Consider the following 19,424-nt stretch of genomic DNA (forward strand, 5'->3'; position numbering starts at 1 on the left):
CTGAGCGGAGTTTGTACATGCATGTCCCAGGTCTTGCGTTAAGGGTACTGTAGTCCAGGGCTTTTCAAACTTTTCTTGCCCTGGTAAAGTCGGCAACCCAGGGACCCCCATCATATGATAGCAACAAAAATAATGACTTGTATTATCAGGGGAATGAGAATGGCAGGTAGAAGTAATCCATTTCAAAATGAATAGATTTGATAGACTGTTTCATTATTTTCGCCTTCTCACAGTTCATTGGAAGAGGAAGTGTTAGCTAAAAGGGTATATTGGTGGTGAAGAGAATGTTGCTGTTGTAAATAAAATTTTCAGCAATGAAAGATTGTTGAGCTGAGAGAAGTTTGCAGTTTTGAAGCAAGTGATCCGCAATTCTATGCATGTTGTCATGGCTGTTATTTGAGTGTTAGTCCTCAAAGATGGTATCGTTTTAAAATATGTAGTTCAATATTGTTTCGGCATGCTTTTCTTCTGGTGTTGGTCGTTTCAGTTCACACAAACTGTTTATCTATCCTGAACATTACCACCGCCTTATACAGAAAAAAAAATGTAATTAGTTCCAATTACTAATTTCCTCCATATTAATTTCTAACATGTTGGTGCCTATAGGCTTTATTACACCTACAACCCTTATGAAGTCCTTATGTCACGTGAACATTTATGAATTTAAACAGGTGTCCATGTGCAATTCAGGCACTGTGTTTGGATGAGGATTTTTACTTTTAATGAGACGGACATACTGCTCATCCCCGGACCAGGCACAAAGCCTTGACACACGAAAAGGGAAGAGGCCGGCGTGTAGAATACCGGATGAGATTACGTCGGCGAGTGGATAAACCGCCTCTACCCTCCGTTCTATTGGCGGACGTGCAATCACTGGAGAATAAACGGGACAATCTCTGTTCAAGACTATCCTAACAATGTGATCATGGAAAATGTAAATCTAGCTCTGTTTTTCTATACATCGGCAGGACAGAACGGTAGCGTCGGGTAAACTCGAGGGGGTGGTGTGTCTCTGCGCACCAGCTATTAACAATCTCTAATATTAAGGAAGTCTTGAGGTTCTGCTTGCCTGAGTTAAAATACCTCATGATAAGCTGAAGACCGTACTATTTACCAAGAGGGTTTTCATCTATGATTTTCGTAGCTGTCTATAGAACCCCACAGTGGAGGTGTCATAATACCCATAAAACTTAGCGGTCAAAGGGAAATGATTCCAATCATTTTTCCACCATAAATGTTTCCCTTGGAATTTTAGATACACTTAAATAAGGGTTATATTTTGTGCAAGCTTACCCTGGGGTGATGTTTTGGTAACCATGTAAATCTCTCTCAGACAAGGACTTTTAGTTAATTGACTACAGGTCAGTGATCAACTCCAAAGTGCCCTCCAAGCTCATCACAAAGCTAAGGAGCCTGGGACTGAACACCTCCCTCTGCAACTGGATCCTGAACTTCCTGACGGGCCTCCCGAGATGGTGAGGTTAGGCAACAACACATCTGCCACGCTGACACAAAACACGGGGGCCCCTCAGGGGTGCGTACTTAGTCCCCTTCTGTACTCCCTGTTCACCCATGATTGCGTGCCACGTACGACTCCCAACACCATCATAAAGTTGGCCAACGACATGACGGTGGTAGGCCTGATGACGATGAGACAGCCTATAGGGAGGAGGTCAGAGACCTGGCAGCAATGTCAACGAGACAAAATAACTTATCGTGGACTCTAGGAAACTGTTGGCTGAGCACGCCCCCATTCGCATCGAAGGGGCTGAAGTGGAGAGTGTCGAGTGACACTCCCAACATTCGCACATAGACACACTTTCACACTCTTTGCATACGCTGCTGCTACTCTGTTTATTGTACATCCTGAGCGAACCAAGCCTATGGGTTCGTAGCTTCAACCCCGCAGCACACACACACACTTACGCACACCAACTGATTAATGGACTGCTGAATGTATAGCTTTGTTTGCTGTTTTCTATATTATGTCCATCTCTGATAAGCTACCCAGGAAAGGGCTGAAAATAGCCCATATTAATATACAATATGTAGCCTTATAAGGTTCATGAAATCAATAACTTGCTAACGTCAGTTAACATTCATAGCTAGCTATTTCTGAGACTCAATTTATCATTAATTTGATGATACATCAGTAGCAATACAAGGATATAACATTTATAGAAGAGACAGAAATGCTTATGGGGGAGGTGTTGCTGTATATATTCAGAGCCATATCCCTGTAATGCTTAGAAGATCTTATGTCAAGTGTTGTGGTTGCAGGTTCACCTGGCACATCTAAAGCCTTTTCTTTTGGAGTGTTGCTATAGGCCACCAAGTGTTAACAGTCAGTATCTAAATAATATGTGTGAAATGCTTGATAGTGTATGTGATGGGGACCTGAATATTGACTGGTTTTCATCAAGCTGTCCGCTCAAGAGAAAGCTTCTCACTGTAACCAGTGCCTGTAATCTGGTTTAGGTTATTAATCAACCTACCAGGGTGTTTACAAACATTACAGGAAGAAGATCATCCACATGTATCGATCACGTTTACTAATGCTGTAAAACTTTGTTCTAAAGCTGTATCTGTAACCATTGGATGCAGTGATCACAGTATAGTGGCTATATCCAGGAAAGTCAAAATTCCAAATTCCTGCACTTGATTAATTTATGAAATTGCTTCTACCAATTATTGATAAACATACACATTTTAAGAAACTGACTGTTAGAACTGTTAAGGCTCCATGGATTGATGAGGAATTGAACAACTATATGGTTGTAAGAGACAGGGCAAAAGGAGTAGCTAATGAGTCTGGCTGCACATCTGACTGGCTGATTTACTGCAAATTGAGAAATTATGTGTCTGAACTCAACAAAAAGAAGAAGAAACTGTATCATGAAGCCAAGATCAATGATATAAACTTTGGAGTACTTTAAATTATGGGCAGAAACACAAATTCATCTCCATCTTTCATTGAATCCGATGGCTTATTCAATTCAAAACTATTTGATGTTGGCAATTATTGGCAAACTTACACAGGAAATGCCAACAATGAACAGTGAGCCAGTGAGCATTCATGCATTAAAAAACAAATAATGAAAGAATAGCATTGAAAGTTTGAATTTTGTAAAATTAGTGTGGGAGAGGTTGAAAAATGATTATTGATCTATAATGACAAACCTGGCATTGACAACTTAGATGGAAAGCTACTGAGGATGGTGGCTGACTATAGCCACTCCTATCTGTCATATCTTTAATCTGAACCTAGAGGAAAGTCTTTGTCCTCATGCCTGGAGGGAAGCCAAAGTCATTCCACTACCCAAGAGTGGTAAAGTGGCCTTTACTGGTTCTAACAGCAGACCTATCAGCTGGCTGTCAGCTCTAAGCAAACTGTTGGGAAAAATTGGGTTCGACCAAATACAATTTCTCTGTATATAAATGAACAACACACTTTCAGCATGCTTATAGAGAAGGGCACTCAACATGTACTGATCGGTGCAGCCTTGATATGTTTGACCATTTATTTTTATTTAACTAGGCAAGTCAGTTTAAGAACAAATTCTTATTTACAATGACGGCCTATCCCAGCCAAATCCGGACGACACTGGGCCAATTGTGCACTGCCCTATGGGACTCCCAATCACAACCAGATGTGATGCACCCTGGATTCAAACCAGGGACTGCAGTGGCATCTCTTGTACTGAGCTGCAGTTTCTTAGACCGCTGCGCCACTCGGGAGCCCAACAACCTGTTATTGAGAAAATGTATGTGTTATGTGCTTTTCAACCTCTGTCTATCTAATAGAACTTGAAGTTTTTTTAAAATGGAAGCTTCTCTAATATCAAACATGTAAAGTGTGGTGTACCCCAGGGCAGCTCTCTAGGCCCTCTGCTCTTTTCTATTTTTACCAATGACCTGCCACTGGCATTAAACAAAACACGTGTGTCCATGTATGCTGATGATTCAACCATATCATATAATCAGCAACCAGTGCTAATGAAGTTACTAAAACCCTTATCTTATCATATCATATAATCAGCAACCAGTGCTAATGAAGTCACTAAAACCCTTATCAAATATTTGCAGTCTGTTAAGAAATGGTTGGCCAGTAAAAAACTGGCCTGAACATCTCTAAAACTAAGAGCATTGTATTTGGTACAAATCATTCCCTAAGTTCTAGACCTGAATCCGGTAATGAATGGTGTGGCTGTTGAACATGTCGAGGAGACTAAATTACTTGGTGTTAACTTAGTGTAAACTGTCATGATCAACACATATAGATTCAAAGGTTATGAAGATGGGGTGAGGTCTGTCTGTAATAAAGAGATGCTCTGCTTTTTTGACACCACACTCCACAAAGCCTGCAGGCTCTAGTTTGATCTTATATTGATTATTGTTCAGTCATAATGTATGGTCAAGTGCTGCAAAGACAATTCTAGTTAAGTTGCAGCTGGCCCAGAACAGAGCGGCACGTCTTGCTCTTCATTGTAATCAGAGGGATATAATTAACACTATGCATGCCAGTCTCTCTTGGCTAAGAGTTGAGGAAAGACTGACTGTGTCACTTCTTGTTTTTATAAGAAACAATGTGTTAGGAATTCGAAATTGTTTGCATAGTCAACTTACGCACAGCCCTGACACACACACACACTTACCACAACAGACATGCTACCAGGGGTCTTTTCACAGTCCCCAGGTCCAGAACAAAGTCAAGGAAACGTACAGTATTATACAGAACCATGAGAACATAGAACTCCCTTCCATCTTACATAGTGCAAGTGAACAGCAAACCTGTTTTTTTTAGAACAAATAAAGCAACACCTCACGGCACAACACCTCTCCCCTATGTCACCTACTTGTTGTGTGTACAGTTGAAGTCGGAAGTTTACATACACTTAGGTTGGAGTCATTAAAACTCGTTTTTCAACCACTCCACAAATTTCTTGTTAACAAACTATTGTTTTGTCAAGTCGGTTAGGACATCTACTTTGTGCATGACACAAGTAATTTTTCCAACAATTGTTTACAGACAGATTATTTCACTGTATTACAATTCCAGTGGTTCAGAAGTTTACATACACTAAGTCGACTGTGCCTTTAAACAGCTTGGAAAATTCCTGAAAATTATGTTATGGCTTTAGAAGCTTCTGATAGGCTAATTGGCATAATTTGAGTCAATTTGAGGTGTACCTGTGGATGTATTTCAAGGCCTACCTTCAAATTCAGTGCCTCTTTGCTTGATATCATGGATAAATCAAAAGAAATCAGCCAAGACCTCAGAAAAAAATGGTAGACCTCCACAAGTCTGGTTCATCCTTGGAAGCAATTTCCAAACGCCTGAAGGTACCACGTTCATGTGTACAAACAATAGTACGCAAGTATAAACACCATGGGACCACACAGCTGTCATACCGCTCAGGAATTAGATGCGTTCTGTCTCCTAGAGATGAACGTACTTTGGTGCAAAATGTGCAAATCAATCACCTTGTGAAGATGCTGGAGGAAACAGGTACAAAAGTATCTATATCCACAGTAAAACGAGTCCTATATTGACATAACCTGAAAGGCCGCTCAGCAAGGAAGAAGCCACTGCTCCAAAAAAGCCAGACTACGGTTTGCAACTGCACATGGGGACAAAGATCGTACTTTTTGGAGAAATGTCCTCTGGTCTGATGAAACCAAAATAGAACTGTTTGGCCATAATGACCATTGTTATGTTTGGACAAAAAAAGGGGGATGCTTGCAAGCCGAAGAACACCATCCCAAACGTGAAGCACGGGGGTGGGAGCAGCATGTTGTGGGGGTGCTTTGTTGCAGGAGGGACTGGTGCACTTCACAAAATAGATGGCATCATGAGGTAGGAAGATTATGTGGATATATTGACGCAACTTCTCAAGACACCAGTCAGGAAGTTAAAGCTTGGTCGCAAATGGGTCTTCCAAATGGACAATGACCTCAAGCATACTTCCAAAGGTGTGGCAAAATGGCTGAAGGACAACAAAGTCAAGGTACTGGAGTGGCCATCACAAAGCCCTGACCTCAATCCCATAGAAAATTTGTGGGCAGAACTGAAAAAGCGTGTGCGAGCATTGAGGCCTACAAACCTGACTCAGTTACACCAGCTCTGTCAGGAGGAATGGGCCAAAATTCACCCAATTTAATGTGGGCAGCTTGTGGAAGGCTACCCCAAACGTTTGACCCAAGTTAAACAATTTAAAGGCAATGCTACCAAATACAAATTGAGTGTATGTAAACTTCTGACCCACTGGGAATGTGATGAAATAAATAAAAGCTGAAATGAATCATTCTCTCTACTATTATTCTGACATTTCACATTCTTAAAATAAAGTGGTGATCCGAACTGACCTAAAACAGAGAAGTTTTACTAGGATTAAATGCCAGGAATTGTGAAAAACTGAGTTTAAATGTATTTGGCCAAGGTGTATGTAAACTTCCAACTTCAACTGTATGTACTGCCATGTATGTGTAACTGATATATGCACACACACACTACATGTTAATGTTTTTAAATGTATGTCAGTTGTAATGCCTTTTTCGTTATGTGTTGGACCACAGTAAGACTAGCTGTCGCCATTGGCATCGGCTCATGGGGATCCTCTTAAATCTAAAACACATACATACACAAAACACACCCACACATGCATATTGACTCTACACACACACACTCACATATAGACACACGTTCACACTCTTCAGATACGCTGCTGTTCCTCTGTTAATTATCTATCCTGATTTCCTAGTCACTATTACCCCTACCTACATGTGCATATTACCTCGATTACCTCAACTTCCTCGTACCCTTGCACATTGACTTGGTACCTGCTTTGTTACCCCTCTGTGATCATCAGGGTCCCGGTGAAGGGATTTTAAAAAATTGATTAACCACCAGATGTACAGGTTTGTTGGTTATAAAAGCGATAGCCTACAATTAGTGCTCATTTTAGTCTCCAATTAGATTTGGTCAAATACGTAATCTACATTAACAGACAACAGAACAGTAATAGTTTCCAAAAAATATTTCGCAACATGTTTTAAAAGGAGGGAAGAGAATTGTATGGAGGGGGACAGATTTGGTTATGACGCCGCCTTTCCCCGATGACGCGTGCCAACAATTTGGACAGAGCGCATATAGGTAGGCTGTAGCAGCCCATATCGCGGGGCGACAACCTGAGGCTTGTAGTGTGAAAGACGGGCGTGTTGTGCAAGGCTACAAGATAAATCATTTAAAAACCGTGGGAAATAACAACACGGGGCACCACGTTAGCATCTGTTAATGGGATTTGAGACAAGCTCATTGTGATCATGTGCGACGCTCGACGGTGCCGCAACCTCTATTCGGTTTACAGGTAGGTGCTAATGTGTGTGACCGACATTTATTTGCATGCCTTTATTCCCTAAGTAAAGTCCTATATTTTGTTTACCGATCGACATGCTTGCTATCCCTTTTAATTGGCTTTTTTTATGACAATGCGGCAGTCTCTGTAACGTTAACCGGGGCCCGTTACTAAGCCCTCTCCCGAGTCAGGGTCATTGATATGCAGATGTTGTTTCCCGTTGCTTGGAGACATGCCGCATCCTCTGCTCGAGCCACACGGTGTACAGCAACACCGGTACCGGCGTTATTTATTTCTCCTGGCAATTACCGTGCCATCAATCACAGTATGATGTCAGCTGTCGGCCTCGTTCTTTGTTAATAGCCATGTCACTTCACCCGTGAACAGGCAGGGGCCTCACGGTAAATCAATTCTACTCAGAGACGGCATGCTTATTTATTTATCCCTTTCTATAGTAGGCCTACGGTAGATTAAACACCCCACGAGGTGTCAAAAATAAAAGTAGTCCATAGGTCCTATATAGCCTATCTATCCCCTATTCCATACTATGGGATTATTGTAATAGCACTATAACGACCGTGTTTGCTAGTATGGTTTCCAAACACAACAGAATACATGACATATTACCTATTGAGCTATAGGCATTTGGGTTCTAGGCCTACCCTACAATAGGTCGTTATTGTAAATGTGTTCTCAATGATTGTCCTGCATGGTTAAATAAAGCAAGACAGTCTTTAGCACAATCGAACCCAAGGAAACAATAGCATGGATGGAATTAGCCTACATTGATCTGTCCCTGTGCTGAAAAGACGCGTGGGTGCTGAATAGGCGCGTGGGAGCTCGCATATCACCATCTTTCCTTGCTGCTTACACTATGCCAAGTCGAACATATGGCTGGGCTCATGTTTATCCAAGAATACATGTAATCCCATTTACAGAGTGGTGCTGTTGCCTATCAACAAGGACAGTCATGCATGTTTTTCTATTAGGTTATTTGTTTGAATGCTCCATTTCTTCATGTTGTGTTGAAGTTCTATATTTCTGCCCTATATAGGCCCATACACACGTACACACATACACACTTACTATTTTTTTTATTTTACCTTTATTTAACTAGGCAAGTCAGTTAAGAACCCATTCTTATTTTCAATGAAGGCCTAGGAACAGTGGTTTAACTGCCTTGTTCAGGGGCAGAACGACAGATGCTATACTTGTAAGGACTTTTTGAGGACCAATCATTTATTACTTTTTAAAATCCTATTTTCCTTAACCCCTAACACTAACCTTAACCCCTAACCCTAAACATAACTCAAAACCTAAACCCTAACACTAACCTTAACCCCTAATCCTAAACATAACTCAAAACCTAAACCCTAACCCTAACCTTAACCCCTAACCCTAAACATCACTCAAAACCTTAACCCTAACCTTAACCCCTAACCCTAAACATAACTCAAAACCTAAACCCTAACCCTAACCTTAACCCCTAACCCTAAACATAACTCAAAACCTTAACCCTAACCTTAACCCCTAACCCTAAACATAACTCAAAACCTAAACCCTAACCCTAACCTTAACCCCTAACCCTAAATATAACTCAAAACCTAAATCCTAACCCTAACCTTAACCCCTAACCCTAAACATAACTCAAAACCTTAACCCTAATTGTAACCCTAAATCAACACTAACTAAAATAGCCTTTTTATTTGGTTTACTATCCTTGTGAAGAATTCTGGTACTCACAAGTATAGTAAAACGTGTACACACATACACACTTTAGTTTTACTATCCTTGTGGGGACCAAGAAATGTATTTCCAATCAAAATCCTATTTTCCCTAACTCCTAACCTTAACTCTTAACCCCTAACCATAACCTTAATTCTAGCCCTAAATCTAACACTTTAGCCTATAATAGCCCTTTTCCTTGTGAGGACCTGCGAAATGTCCCCACTTGTCGTAATTGTCCTTGTTTTACCATTCTTGTGACGACTTCTGGTCCCCACAAGGATAGTAAATCCAAACAACACACACACACACACATAGGCAGAGCGAGAGAGATATTGAAAAACATAAACATGGTCATGGTGGTCTTGGTCCACTTTGTATTTGACCCACATATTGTCTGCATGGATGTCATTATACAGCGCATCTGTGCGTGCTATGGTCTCAAAAGTGGCAGCTTTCCTGTTAGCTGTTTAAGCGCAAATCTGCTTAGGAATGTCTGGTATTAGCGTGGTCATGTCAACCACGTGTAGCCTAGTTTAGCGTGTAGCCGACTGATTTCCAGCCAATTCCTAGTCTTCTTTGTCCCCCAGGGCCACTAAAGCTCGCCATCATTGTCGGTGACCTTGTCTCATTTTCAACCTGTTGCATCTAGAGCTAGAGGGCCAAAGAATTATACACGTGTGTATACCAGAGCCCTCTGTTTTGTATTGGACTGTGCACCAAATAACAACTTTGTTATTGAAGTATAAATAAAGGAGGCTAAAATCGCTGACCCCCTGACTCCAGACGCACACGTGCATCTCTATTTTAATGGGGATCGTAGCCTTTCACAGCAGGTTGAGCAGATCGGGGTTTCGAGCTGCTTACACAGCAGTAGCCTATTGAGCTTGCCTCGGGCCATATGTTTGTCCGGTCTCTTGGACTCCCTCAAGTTTAACCGCTTGAGCCAAATGGTTTCACCGGCTTACCATTTCTTTGGCATCTGTCGCGGCAGTATAGTCATTAGCAGCGTTAAAACTCGCAGAGACAAGCGGTGGGGTTGATTAATGCGTTGTCTTGTTCCGCGGTGATTCGTCGTCTCTTCGTGTCCAATATGTGGTTGACTTTTCGTGGAGGAGAAAGAGGGGGGCGACAACGAGAGGAGGTAGGGTGGAGTCGTCCTTTGCAGACTTCGTACCAACGATTCCATGGTTCCTTCATGGAAAAGGGCAGCGCTTTTTCATAGGTGTTACTGTTAGTTGACCCACAAATTATGATGGACCCTACTTTCTTACAACATGCAACAACGTGCGTAGCCTACTGCTTGCTTGTAAAATACACTATCATAGAGGCAATATGTAAATATATTTGAACTGTTTTAAATGGTTAGTGCAAAGTCATGGAACTCCTGCGCCATCATACGCTCTGAGGAGCGGTTGCTGTCCACGTGCTGAAACGCACACAGGATTGTCTCTGGTCTTTTCGCCGTTCTCACGCACGTGATGCGCCATTGTCCGATGTTTCATAAAATACACAATTGAATAATCGATGTCATGATATCTTACTGGGCTCTGAGCAACATTTGAGTCCATGAACCTGCAACAGGGATGGGCAACTGGCTGCCCCGTGTCCAACCTTTTGTAGGCTCATGGATACATTTCCAAAGACAAAATATATATACAGATCAAATCAAACTTTATTTGTCTCGTGCGCCGAATACAGCAACTGTAGATCTTACCTTGAAATGCTTACTTACAAGTGTAGACCTTACAGTGAAATGCTTACTTTCAAGTGTAGACCTTACAGTGAAATGCTTACTTACAAGTGTAGACCTTACCTTGAAATGCTTACTTTCAAGTGTAGACCTTACAGTGAAATGCTTACTTTCAAGTGTAGACCTCACAGTGAAATGCTTACTTACAAGTGTAGACCTTACCTTGAAATGCTTACTTTCAAGTGTAGACCTTACAGTGAAATGCTTACTTACAAGTGTAGACCTTACCTTGAAATGCTTACTTTCAAGTGTAGACCTTACAGTGAAATGCTTACTTTCAAGTGTAGACCTCACAGTGAAATGCTTACTTTCAAGTGTAGACCTTACCGTGAAATGCTTACTTTCAAGTGTAGACCTTACAGTGAAATGCTTACTTTCAAGTGTAGACCTCACAGTGAAATGCTTACTTACAAGTGTAGACCTCAAAGTGAAATGCTTACTTACAAGTGTAGACCTTACGTGCAATGCTTACTTACAAGTGTAGACCTTACCGTGAAATGCTTACTTACAAGCCCTTAACCAACAGTGCAGTTCAAGAAGAGTTAAGAAAATATTTACAAAAAAATACCAAAGCATAACAGAATAAAAAGTAACACAATAACATAACAATAAATAGGCTATATATGGGTACCAGTACTGAGTCAGTGTGCGGGGATACAGGTTAGAGGTCATTTGTACATGTAGGTAGGGGTGAAGTGACTATGCATAGATAATAAACAGCGAGTAGCACCAGCGTACAAAACAAATGGGGGGTGGGGGGGTCAATGTAAATAGTCCGGTGGTCATTTGATTAATTGTTCAGCAGTCTTATGGCTTGCGGGTAAAAGCTGCTTAGGAGTCTTTTGGTCTTAGACTGGATGCTCCAGTACTGCTTGCCATGCGGTAGCAGAGAAAAGAGTGTATGACTTGGGTGACTGGAGTCTCTGACAATTTTATGGGCTTTCCTCTGACACCGCCTATTGTATAGGTCCTGGATTGCAGGAGGCTTGGCCTCAGTGATGTACTGGGCCATTCACACTACCCTTTGTAGTGCAGAGCAGTTGCCATTCCAGGAAACATGCTTTTTATGGGGCAGCTGTATAACTTTTTGAGGATCTGGGGAACCATGCCAAATCTTTTTAGTCTCTTAAGGGGGAAAAGGTTTTGTTGTGCCCTCTTCACGACTGTCTTGGTATGTTTGATATATCGTGATAGATCGTTGGTGATGTGGACACCAATGAACTTGAAACTCTCGACCCACTCTACTACAGCCCCATTAATGTTAATGGGGGCGTGTGTGGCCCACCTTTTCCTGTGGTCCATAATCTGCTCCTTTGTCTTGCTTACATTGAGTGAGAGGTTGTTGTCTTGGCACCACACTGCCAGTTCTCTGACCTCCTCCCTATAGGCTGTCTCATCGTTGTCAGTGATCAGGCCTACCCCTGTTGTGTTGTCAGCAAACTTAATGATGGTGTTGGAGTCATGTTTGGCCACCCAGTCGTGGGTGAACAGGGAGTACAGGAGGGGACTAAGTACACACCCCTGAGGGGCCCCAGTGTTGAGGATCAGCGTAGCAGACGTGTTGTTGCCTACCCTCACCACCTGAGGGAGGCCCGTCAAGAAGTCCAGGATCCAGTTCCAGGAACAGTTTTGAAGCCCTGCCACATCCGTCGAGCATCAGAGTAGTAGGATACAATCTTAATCTTGTATTGACGCTTTGCTTGTTTGATGGTTTGTCTGAGGGCAAAGTGGGATTTCTTGTATGCGTCCGGATTAGTGTCCCGCTCCTTGAAAGCGGCAGCTCTAGCCTCGTTGCGGATGTTTCCTTTAATCCATGGCTTCTGGTTGGGAAATGTACGTACGGTCACTGTGGGGGGGACGTCGTCGATGCACTTATTGATGAAGCCGATGACTGTCGTGGTATACTCCTCAATACCATTGGATGAATCCCGGAACATATTCCAGTCTGTGCAAGCAAAACAGTCCTGTAGTGTAGCATCCGCGTCATCTGACCACTTCCGTATTGAGCGAGTCACTGGTACTTCCTGCTTTAGTTTTTGCTTGCAAGCAGGAATCAGGAGGATAGAATTATGGTCAGATTTGCCGAATGGAGGGCGGGGGAGAGCTTTGTATGCATCTCTGTGTGTGGAGTAAAGGTGGTCGAGTTTTTTGTTAGTCACTCTCACTCTGATATCCTATTAAAAACTGCTAACATTTCTCTCCGCCCCATGGCAAAATGTGTAGAATTGTATGAAATTAGTTATAACATTTCAAAATCTTCCAAAGACAAATGGAAAAATGTATAGATTTCCAGGAAATAAGCTGTAAAACTGAAAAATATCTTCGCCCCATGGTAAAATAAGTACAATTGCATGAAATTAGTTATAACATTTCACAATTTTCCAAAGACAAATGGCAACATGTGTAGATTTGAAAAAAATGTGTAGATTTGCAGGAAATGAACTCTAAAACGTCTATTTTTTTCTCTTCACTGTCAACAGAGAAGCCCCTAAAATGTTTTGCTCACAAGGTGGGGGCATGGATGTGGGTGGGTACGCAGGATCACGAGCCCCTGCCTCCCACCCCCATTTTGTGGCCCCCCACCCCCATCTAACTTGTCCATCCCTGGCCTACAACATTACTATAGAAAACACTTTGTGCTGTGGTGTACGTGACATACTGAACATGACTGCTTTTTTTCCCAGGTAAAATTTCAGGAAGCTGAAATGATCCCCAAGTCAAGAAAATCTTCAGACACGAGAAAGGCAGTCAGCATCCAGGAGATTGCTGCTCTGGCCAGATCCTCTTTAAATGGTAAGGGACAGAAAGACAGACACACACACTAATTCACTTTCATCTCACACATACAAATCCTGCGCAACGATTCAATCCATAGCGCTGAAGACCTGCACTGGAGCACAATATAAATTTATAGGCAAATGTTCCCGCGTTCACGGAGACTGCATTCGCGGTAAAGGCTGTATATGTCGGCACAATCAGAAATTAACTTTACATTTCAATGGCGCTATAGTGCTGATCTTCAGCACTACAGATTGAAGGACCCAGGACCCATCATTTTTAGAGGTCACACTCTCTTTAACCCAGGCCTCATACTTCTCTCTCTCCAGGCATATCCCAGGCGATGAAGGACCATGTGACCAAGCCCACGTCCCTGCAGGGTGGCAGGGTTGCCCACCTCATAGAGTGGAAGGGTTGGCCCAAACCCACAGACTCCCCCACGGACCCCCTCCACACACACTTCAACTCCTACTGCCACCTCACTGAGGGGGAACAGGAGGCGCGCTTCGCTGCAGGTGTGTGTCCCTCCACCAACTTAGCCAGTAAAGTAGAGCCGCTGATATACACCAATTTATAGCAATTTAATGTTGTCCTCTTTTAATATATTTGAATGAATCTTATCTCAGCTTATCTCTCTGTTTCTATTATCCAACTAAATCTGCAGTCAATGGTGTTTAATAACCAATGGCTCAGAAAGGATCGTATCAGGGATGTGTCCTCTGTACAGTACTTTACTCTGTGGATTTCAGCCCTTAGCATATGACGTCCACACTGACGATTTGTGGGTCAATTGGATCAAAAGTAAAGTGGACCACCACCATGTGTTTGTGTGCGTACGTTCGTACGTACTTGTGTGTGGTCTTGACACAAGACCTTGACACCCCCCCCGTCATCCTTACACCTGTCCCACAGCTCCTCTCTAACCCCTGCATATGTCACAGCTCAGATCTGTGCCCCTCCTGTGTCACCTAAGCGATGACGGCCTGTCCTATGAGAGCCTAACAGATGGTAGCCAATTAGACTCTCTTCCAACTGTCACTTCACTGTCCCCTAGTGTTCCCATGGTGATACAGCCTCTCCCCTGTTCACTTTCTAATGATTTCGGAGACAACTCTGTCTGTCTGTCTGTGTCCCACTTTCTCCCGTGCTTGATGTGTGCTGTAAGGTTTTTGGGTGAAAATAAACAGTCCTGTTTTTAGCCTGTGTGTGTTTATATTTGTCCTATTTGTTTGTGTGTCCATTTCCAGGAGTGGCAGAGCAGTTTGCTATCGCTGAGGCAAAGCTGAAAGCCTGGGCTTCTGTGGATGATGATGATGAGGAGGAAGCTGGCAAAGAGTTTCTCCAGAACAACAGAAACACACTCACACGCTCTACCCGCTCAGGTAATCACATACACCCACTTTGCGCAGAAGTACACCCAATATCTATGTCATGCATCTCATCATGTGTGTTTTGATCATAATTTCCAGCTAGGGCTCTATTCAATCCGCATCGTGGAATTTCAGCGTTACAGCGCGATTGAAATTTAAAGGCAGTGTTCCTGCTTTAGTGGAGACTGTGTTCACGGTAAACACTGTATATGCCGCTTAATCGGAAATGACCTTTACATTTCTATTGCAGGATCTGTAACGCATCAGTTTTACAGATTGAATAGAGCCCCTAGACTCGGTGCTATGCCCCAATATCCCTCACTCTCTTCTTTCTTTCCTTCCCTGTCCCTCACTCGTCCTCTTCTCATCCCTCCATCTCTCTCTTCTCATCCATCTCCAGGTGTTCTGACTCTTTGCTCCTCCCTCAGACACCGCAACGTCCAATCACGAGCCCCGAGTGTCATTCCAGGCTGAGATTGGCAGCATTAAAGTTCCACCCTCTATCAGCTCAACCATTCCCGTTGGCTCTAGCAGCAACAGCCTGCACTGTGATAGGCCCACATCTAAGAATGACCCAGCTCCACAGCAAAATGACCGGCCTATTCTAGAGAGTGACCGGGCTAGCCCATTCCCCAGAGAGGGGGAACTAGTGGATGGTGAGGATCAGCCTGTACCACAGCTAGAGACCGGTGGGGGTGTCTGTATCGTCCACAAACCTGACTGGAGGCCAAGGATCAGAAGCAGTAGGTTTGACTCCTGCTATTCAACCTCTCACTCTGAGTCTCTTGGAGAGGAGGAAGCGGAAGAGGAAGACGAAGAAGGGAGTGTGTTTCAGGAAGGTAGAGAGTGGCACTCCTGCCAGAGCCAGAGAAGCTTCTTCTCCGACAGAGGCTCGTCGGGAGTGGCGTCATTCGATGAGGAAGAGTAGGAGGTAGAGAAAGAGGTTGGAGGAGGAGGAGGAGAAAAGAGGGAGCATTAGATGTTGTGGATGTTGTGTTTTTCATCTTGTAGGTGTTCCCCTTGGATAGTCTGTCGACTCTTAGATATGTAACTTAGTGATGGCTAGCCTTTATTCATCTTCCATCCTTCCTTTCCTTCCTTCCTCCTGTTTCTCTTTCTTTCCTCCAATTCTTCCTTCCTTCCTTTTCTCGGCTTGTCTCTCCCTGCTTCCTCTGCACCCTGTTTCTTTTCTCTTTCTCTTCTTTTTCACTTCCTTGCCACTTCTTTGCTGATGTTACGCTGTATTTGAGAGTTGAAACTCGATTCCCGAATACTGTGTTCAAACGGAGAGGTTTTATGTTGTTATTTCACTGGTTTTCTATGGATTGTTATTGTCGTGTTTTCCCAGGACCATGATGTGAAGTCAAGTAATGGGGTTTGTCCTGGATGAATAAAACATGATTTAAAAAAAGAAGAGATTTTCACCGTTTGATCATTTTACCCATCTCTGATATGAGACAAGAAGGAAAATGCCCCCCCCCCCCCCCCCCCCCCACACACACACACACAGAGAATAAACTAGTTTTGAAAAACAGATTTACATCTCAAAGTTTTGTTGAAATTTAATGTACAAAAAAACAATTAGTATGTTTTCTGAAAAATAACAATGGCTGTTGATCTGAAATGCATATTCTCCTATGTACAATGCGTAGATTTCCGTCATAATGTATTTTCATATGTACAAACCATTTACAGGCCGGGGCTATATAAAGGGAGAAACTACAGTCTTATTGCTTAACTAGCGCTGTTAATTACCTTATACACTCTATACATTAGACTCAGTTTACATTATATCTTGTATGGCGAGCACTACTTCACATTCTATGTGCATACAAAAGTAAGACGACAATAAATGGTTTGCGCAACTGACTTTTTTTTTACAGAAGAAAATGAACCGTTAAATTGTAGTTGTTATGGCAGGGTTTTTACATAGAATTGAAATATATATATAATGGCTCAAATCTGTCAACAGAGCTAAGAGAAATGATTGAAGAGACAAATTACATAACATCTGTTTGATGAACTCATTTTATAATGAGACTGTGGAGAACAGTCACACACTCTCTCTACAACAGTTGTTTCAGTCCTTTATAGAGGCTTCTATTGCTCACCAGTACACTTGGAGACTTATAACTGTGCTTCTAAGCTGGTAGTACATATTTCTAAACTGGTTTCAAGGCCAGGCAGGCTGTATTAATCATTTTCAATGTGTGTGTGGTGTGTATTTTCTAGGAGATTATTTTCTATGTGTAGATTTATGAATGTGTACGGTGTTCATTTACTTAGTGCTCGATTCAATTTGTGTTACAGAAGATCCACAGCACAATTGAAATGTGCAGCACTTACCGTGAACGTAGTGTCCGCTAATGCGGGAACATTGCCTTCAAAATGTCAATCGCACGGCAACGCGGATCTTCAGCGCCACGGATTGAATCGAGCCCTTGTGCGTGTACTATTGGCCTATGTGCATATGTGTGCTCACAACAACTGATGTTGTCTCTCTCTCCACATAACCAACTTTTCCTGTGCAATGTAACGTGTCATTAACACTCACATCATTCCAGAAACATGCGGAACACGGTACAGTAGATAGGATACGATATTCACATAACATCCTATCTCAAGAAATGTAAGATACAAAATGACACTGTGACCAAAACACCCTGTTACAAGACAAGAAACTCTCTAACGTCCGTCCGCCCTCCTACCTTAATGCCAGACAAGGCTATATGTACTTTGAGTTAAATTCATGTTAATTACAATGTGCTTCACAAATGCTCTTAACCCTGTGGGATGCCATTTTATGACTGAGCAATGTCAACGTGTTGGCCTTTTCTCAGCTGCCTTAGGGTAGTAACTTATTGTCTTTCTCTTAATATCCCATTTCAGATATGACTGTACATGCACTTATACTGCAATTACAGAATGTCCTTTAGAATGTAGCTGTGAAAATATGTAGATTTTATAGGCCACTTAATCTAAAGTGAGACCCTCCCTTCTCTTTCCTCTCTCTCCTTTCCTTTATCCCTCTGATCTGCTTTCTCTCTCTATGTGTGTTATTTGTAGCTATATTTAGGGGGGGAAATGTAGTTTGGCTCTGATAATCAAACTGAGAATAGAAGTGTCAGCACCAGATGGGTGCATGGGCAAGGTTCCACCAAGTCTCACACACACACACGCGCACGCACAAACACACACACACACACACACACACACACACACCCCAAAACACTTTGTTAAACACAGAACCATGTTGTCACATTCACTCAGTTACTCTATCACTCACACAGGAATACGAGCTCATTTACACCAACACACGCGCACACAATACATTGTGGACACAGACAGATCCAGGTGAACGTGACCTCTAAGGTTGTAGAAACCTCAACGAACCACGAAGCAACTCCTAACTGTCCCTCGCCCCTTCTGTCATTCCGATTGGTCCTCAGTGCGGTTGGGACTTCGCTTACACTGCAGTTCTGATTGGTCCATTTGCTCTATGTTCTGGGGTGTGGTTCCATGTGGTGGGGTTCCATGTTCCTTCGCCGGCTCCAATTGGTCAGTCTCAGGGAGGTGGGAGGGGTCAAAATCACAGGCCAGCTCTGATTCATCAGTGTGGGAAGGGCTGCACTCTAAGATAAACTCCTCTGTTTGGTCCTCTGTTATTGAGAGGCTTTCCTGAAGAACCAATTCCGATGGCGGGTCCATATTGTCAGTGGGGATGGTTTCAAACTCCATATCTGATTGGTCCTGTATGAAGTGGACAGGGGTCTCCTCATCCATAACGTCCAATTGGTCCTCCATGTCGGGCGGGGTGGGTTCCCGTGGTAACGAGAGGCCTCTGTGGCGGTTCCAAAGCTTGTGCAGCTCTGTCACCTCGGAAACACTGGTAGTGTTGCCGCTGTCACGGAAACTGGCCAAAGGGGGGCGAACTTTCACCCCTGTCACCGTCACTGAACCCTCTATGGCCTTACGCAGCTAGAGGTTAGACAGAGAGAGGAGAGGTAGAGCGATTGGAGGGCGAGGGAAAATAATCAAATAGGGAGCAAGGATGAAAAGAGACGGAGGAGAGGATGGAAAGAAACGGGGGAGAGGATGGAAAGAAGATTGGAGAGAGAGAGAGACAGAGATATAGAATTGAACATTATGATGTGATTTTGGATTACACGGAGTAGTGATTCATATTACGCTTTTGATTCCATCTCCAAGCGCACTGGGTTGTTAATCTGCATCAACTTTTGTAAAGAGCAGATTGATTAGCCTTGATTGCTTCTGATTCATGAAGCACAACATTGTCCTTAGGACTGATCTGAGGTGGTGACACTATTCAAACAACCGCAGCCAAAACGTAAAGAGGACATGTTCCTGTGATGTCATATCATGTGTTTGCAGTGATTTTGATGTGAAGTGCACTCAAATCAAACATAGTATGATGACATCCGT

General features: G+C 42.9%; 2 protein-coding genes across 13 annotated transcripts in view; one reads left to right on the forward strand and one right to left on the reverse strand.

Moving 5' to 3' along the window:
• The first annotated feature begins 7,099 nt into the window (after positions 1 to 7,099).
• On the forward strand, positions 7,100 to 16,530 carry fam131aa (family with sequence similarity 131 member Aa). 2 transcript variants are annotated; one of them, XM_021613115.3, is made up of 5 exons: positions 7,100 to 7,367; positions 13,518 to 13,626; positions 13,941 to 14,126; positions 14,859 to 14,993; positions 15,410 to 16,407. In XM_021613115.3, exons 2-5 carry the CDS (start codon positions 13,539 to 13,541, stop codon positions 15,907 to 15,909), a joined length of 909 nt encoding a protein of 302 aa, XP_021468790.2. In that variant the 5' UTR covers positions 7,100 to 7,367; positions 13,518 to 13,538; the 3' UTR covers positions 15,910 to 16,407. The 2 variants fall into 2 exon arrangements, with proteins under 2 accessions (XP_021468790.2, XP_036841677.1); XM_036985782.2 differs by having other exon boundaries at positions 7,129 to 7,367; positions 15,382 to 16,530.
• LOC110530221 (chloride channel protein 2) overlaps positions 16,518 to 19,424 on the reverse strand; it is a 78,968-nt gene continuing 76,061 nt past the window's right edge. For 10 of the 11 annotated variants that reach the window (XR_016482496.1, XR_016482495.1, XR_016482494.1 and 7 more), the window contains one exon: positions 16,518 to 18,959. Coding sequence is in view for 7 of the 11 variants with exons in the window: in XM_090182129.1 (XP_090038255.1) it covers positions 18,411 to 18,959 (549 nt within the window). In the remaining 4 variants the exon portion in view is untranslated. The remainder of the gene's footprint in view (positions 18,960 to 19,424) is intronic. The other variant, XM_090182130.1, reaches the window with a different exon arrangement.

This window comes from Oncorhynchus mykiss, chromosome 8 (genome assembly GCF_057628025.1).
Source record: "Oncorhynchus mykiss isolate SJ-2025 chromosome 8, ASM5762802v1, whole genome shotgun sequence".
Taxonomy (NCBI): Eukaryota; Metazoa; Chordata; class Actinopteri; order Salmoniformes; family Salmonidae; genus Oncorhynchus; species Oncorhynchus mykiss.

Bases quoted from the DNA above. Each gene is read 5' to 3' on its own strand.
- fam131aa (XM_021613115.3), top strand. From the start codon at position 13,539: ATGATCCCCAAGTCAAGAAAATCTTCAGACACGAGAAAGGCAGTCAGC. The intron at 13,627-13,940 runs GTAAGGGACAGA...CTCTCTCTCCAG, and splicing joins GGCCAGATCCTCTTTAAATG to GCATATCCCAGGCGATGAAG. The intron at 14,127-14,858 runs GTGTGTGTCCCT...GTCCATTTCCAG, and splicing joins GGAGGCGCGCTTCGCTGCAG to GAGTGGCAGAGCAGTTTGCT.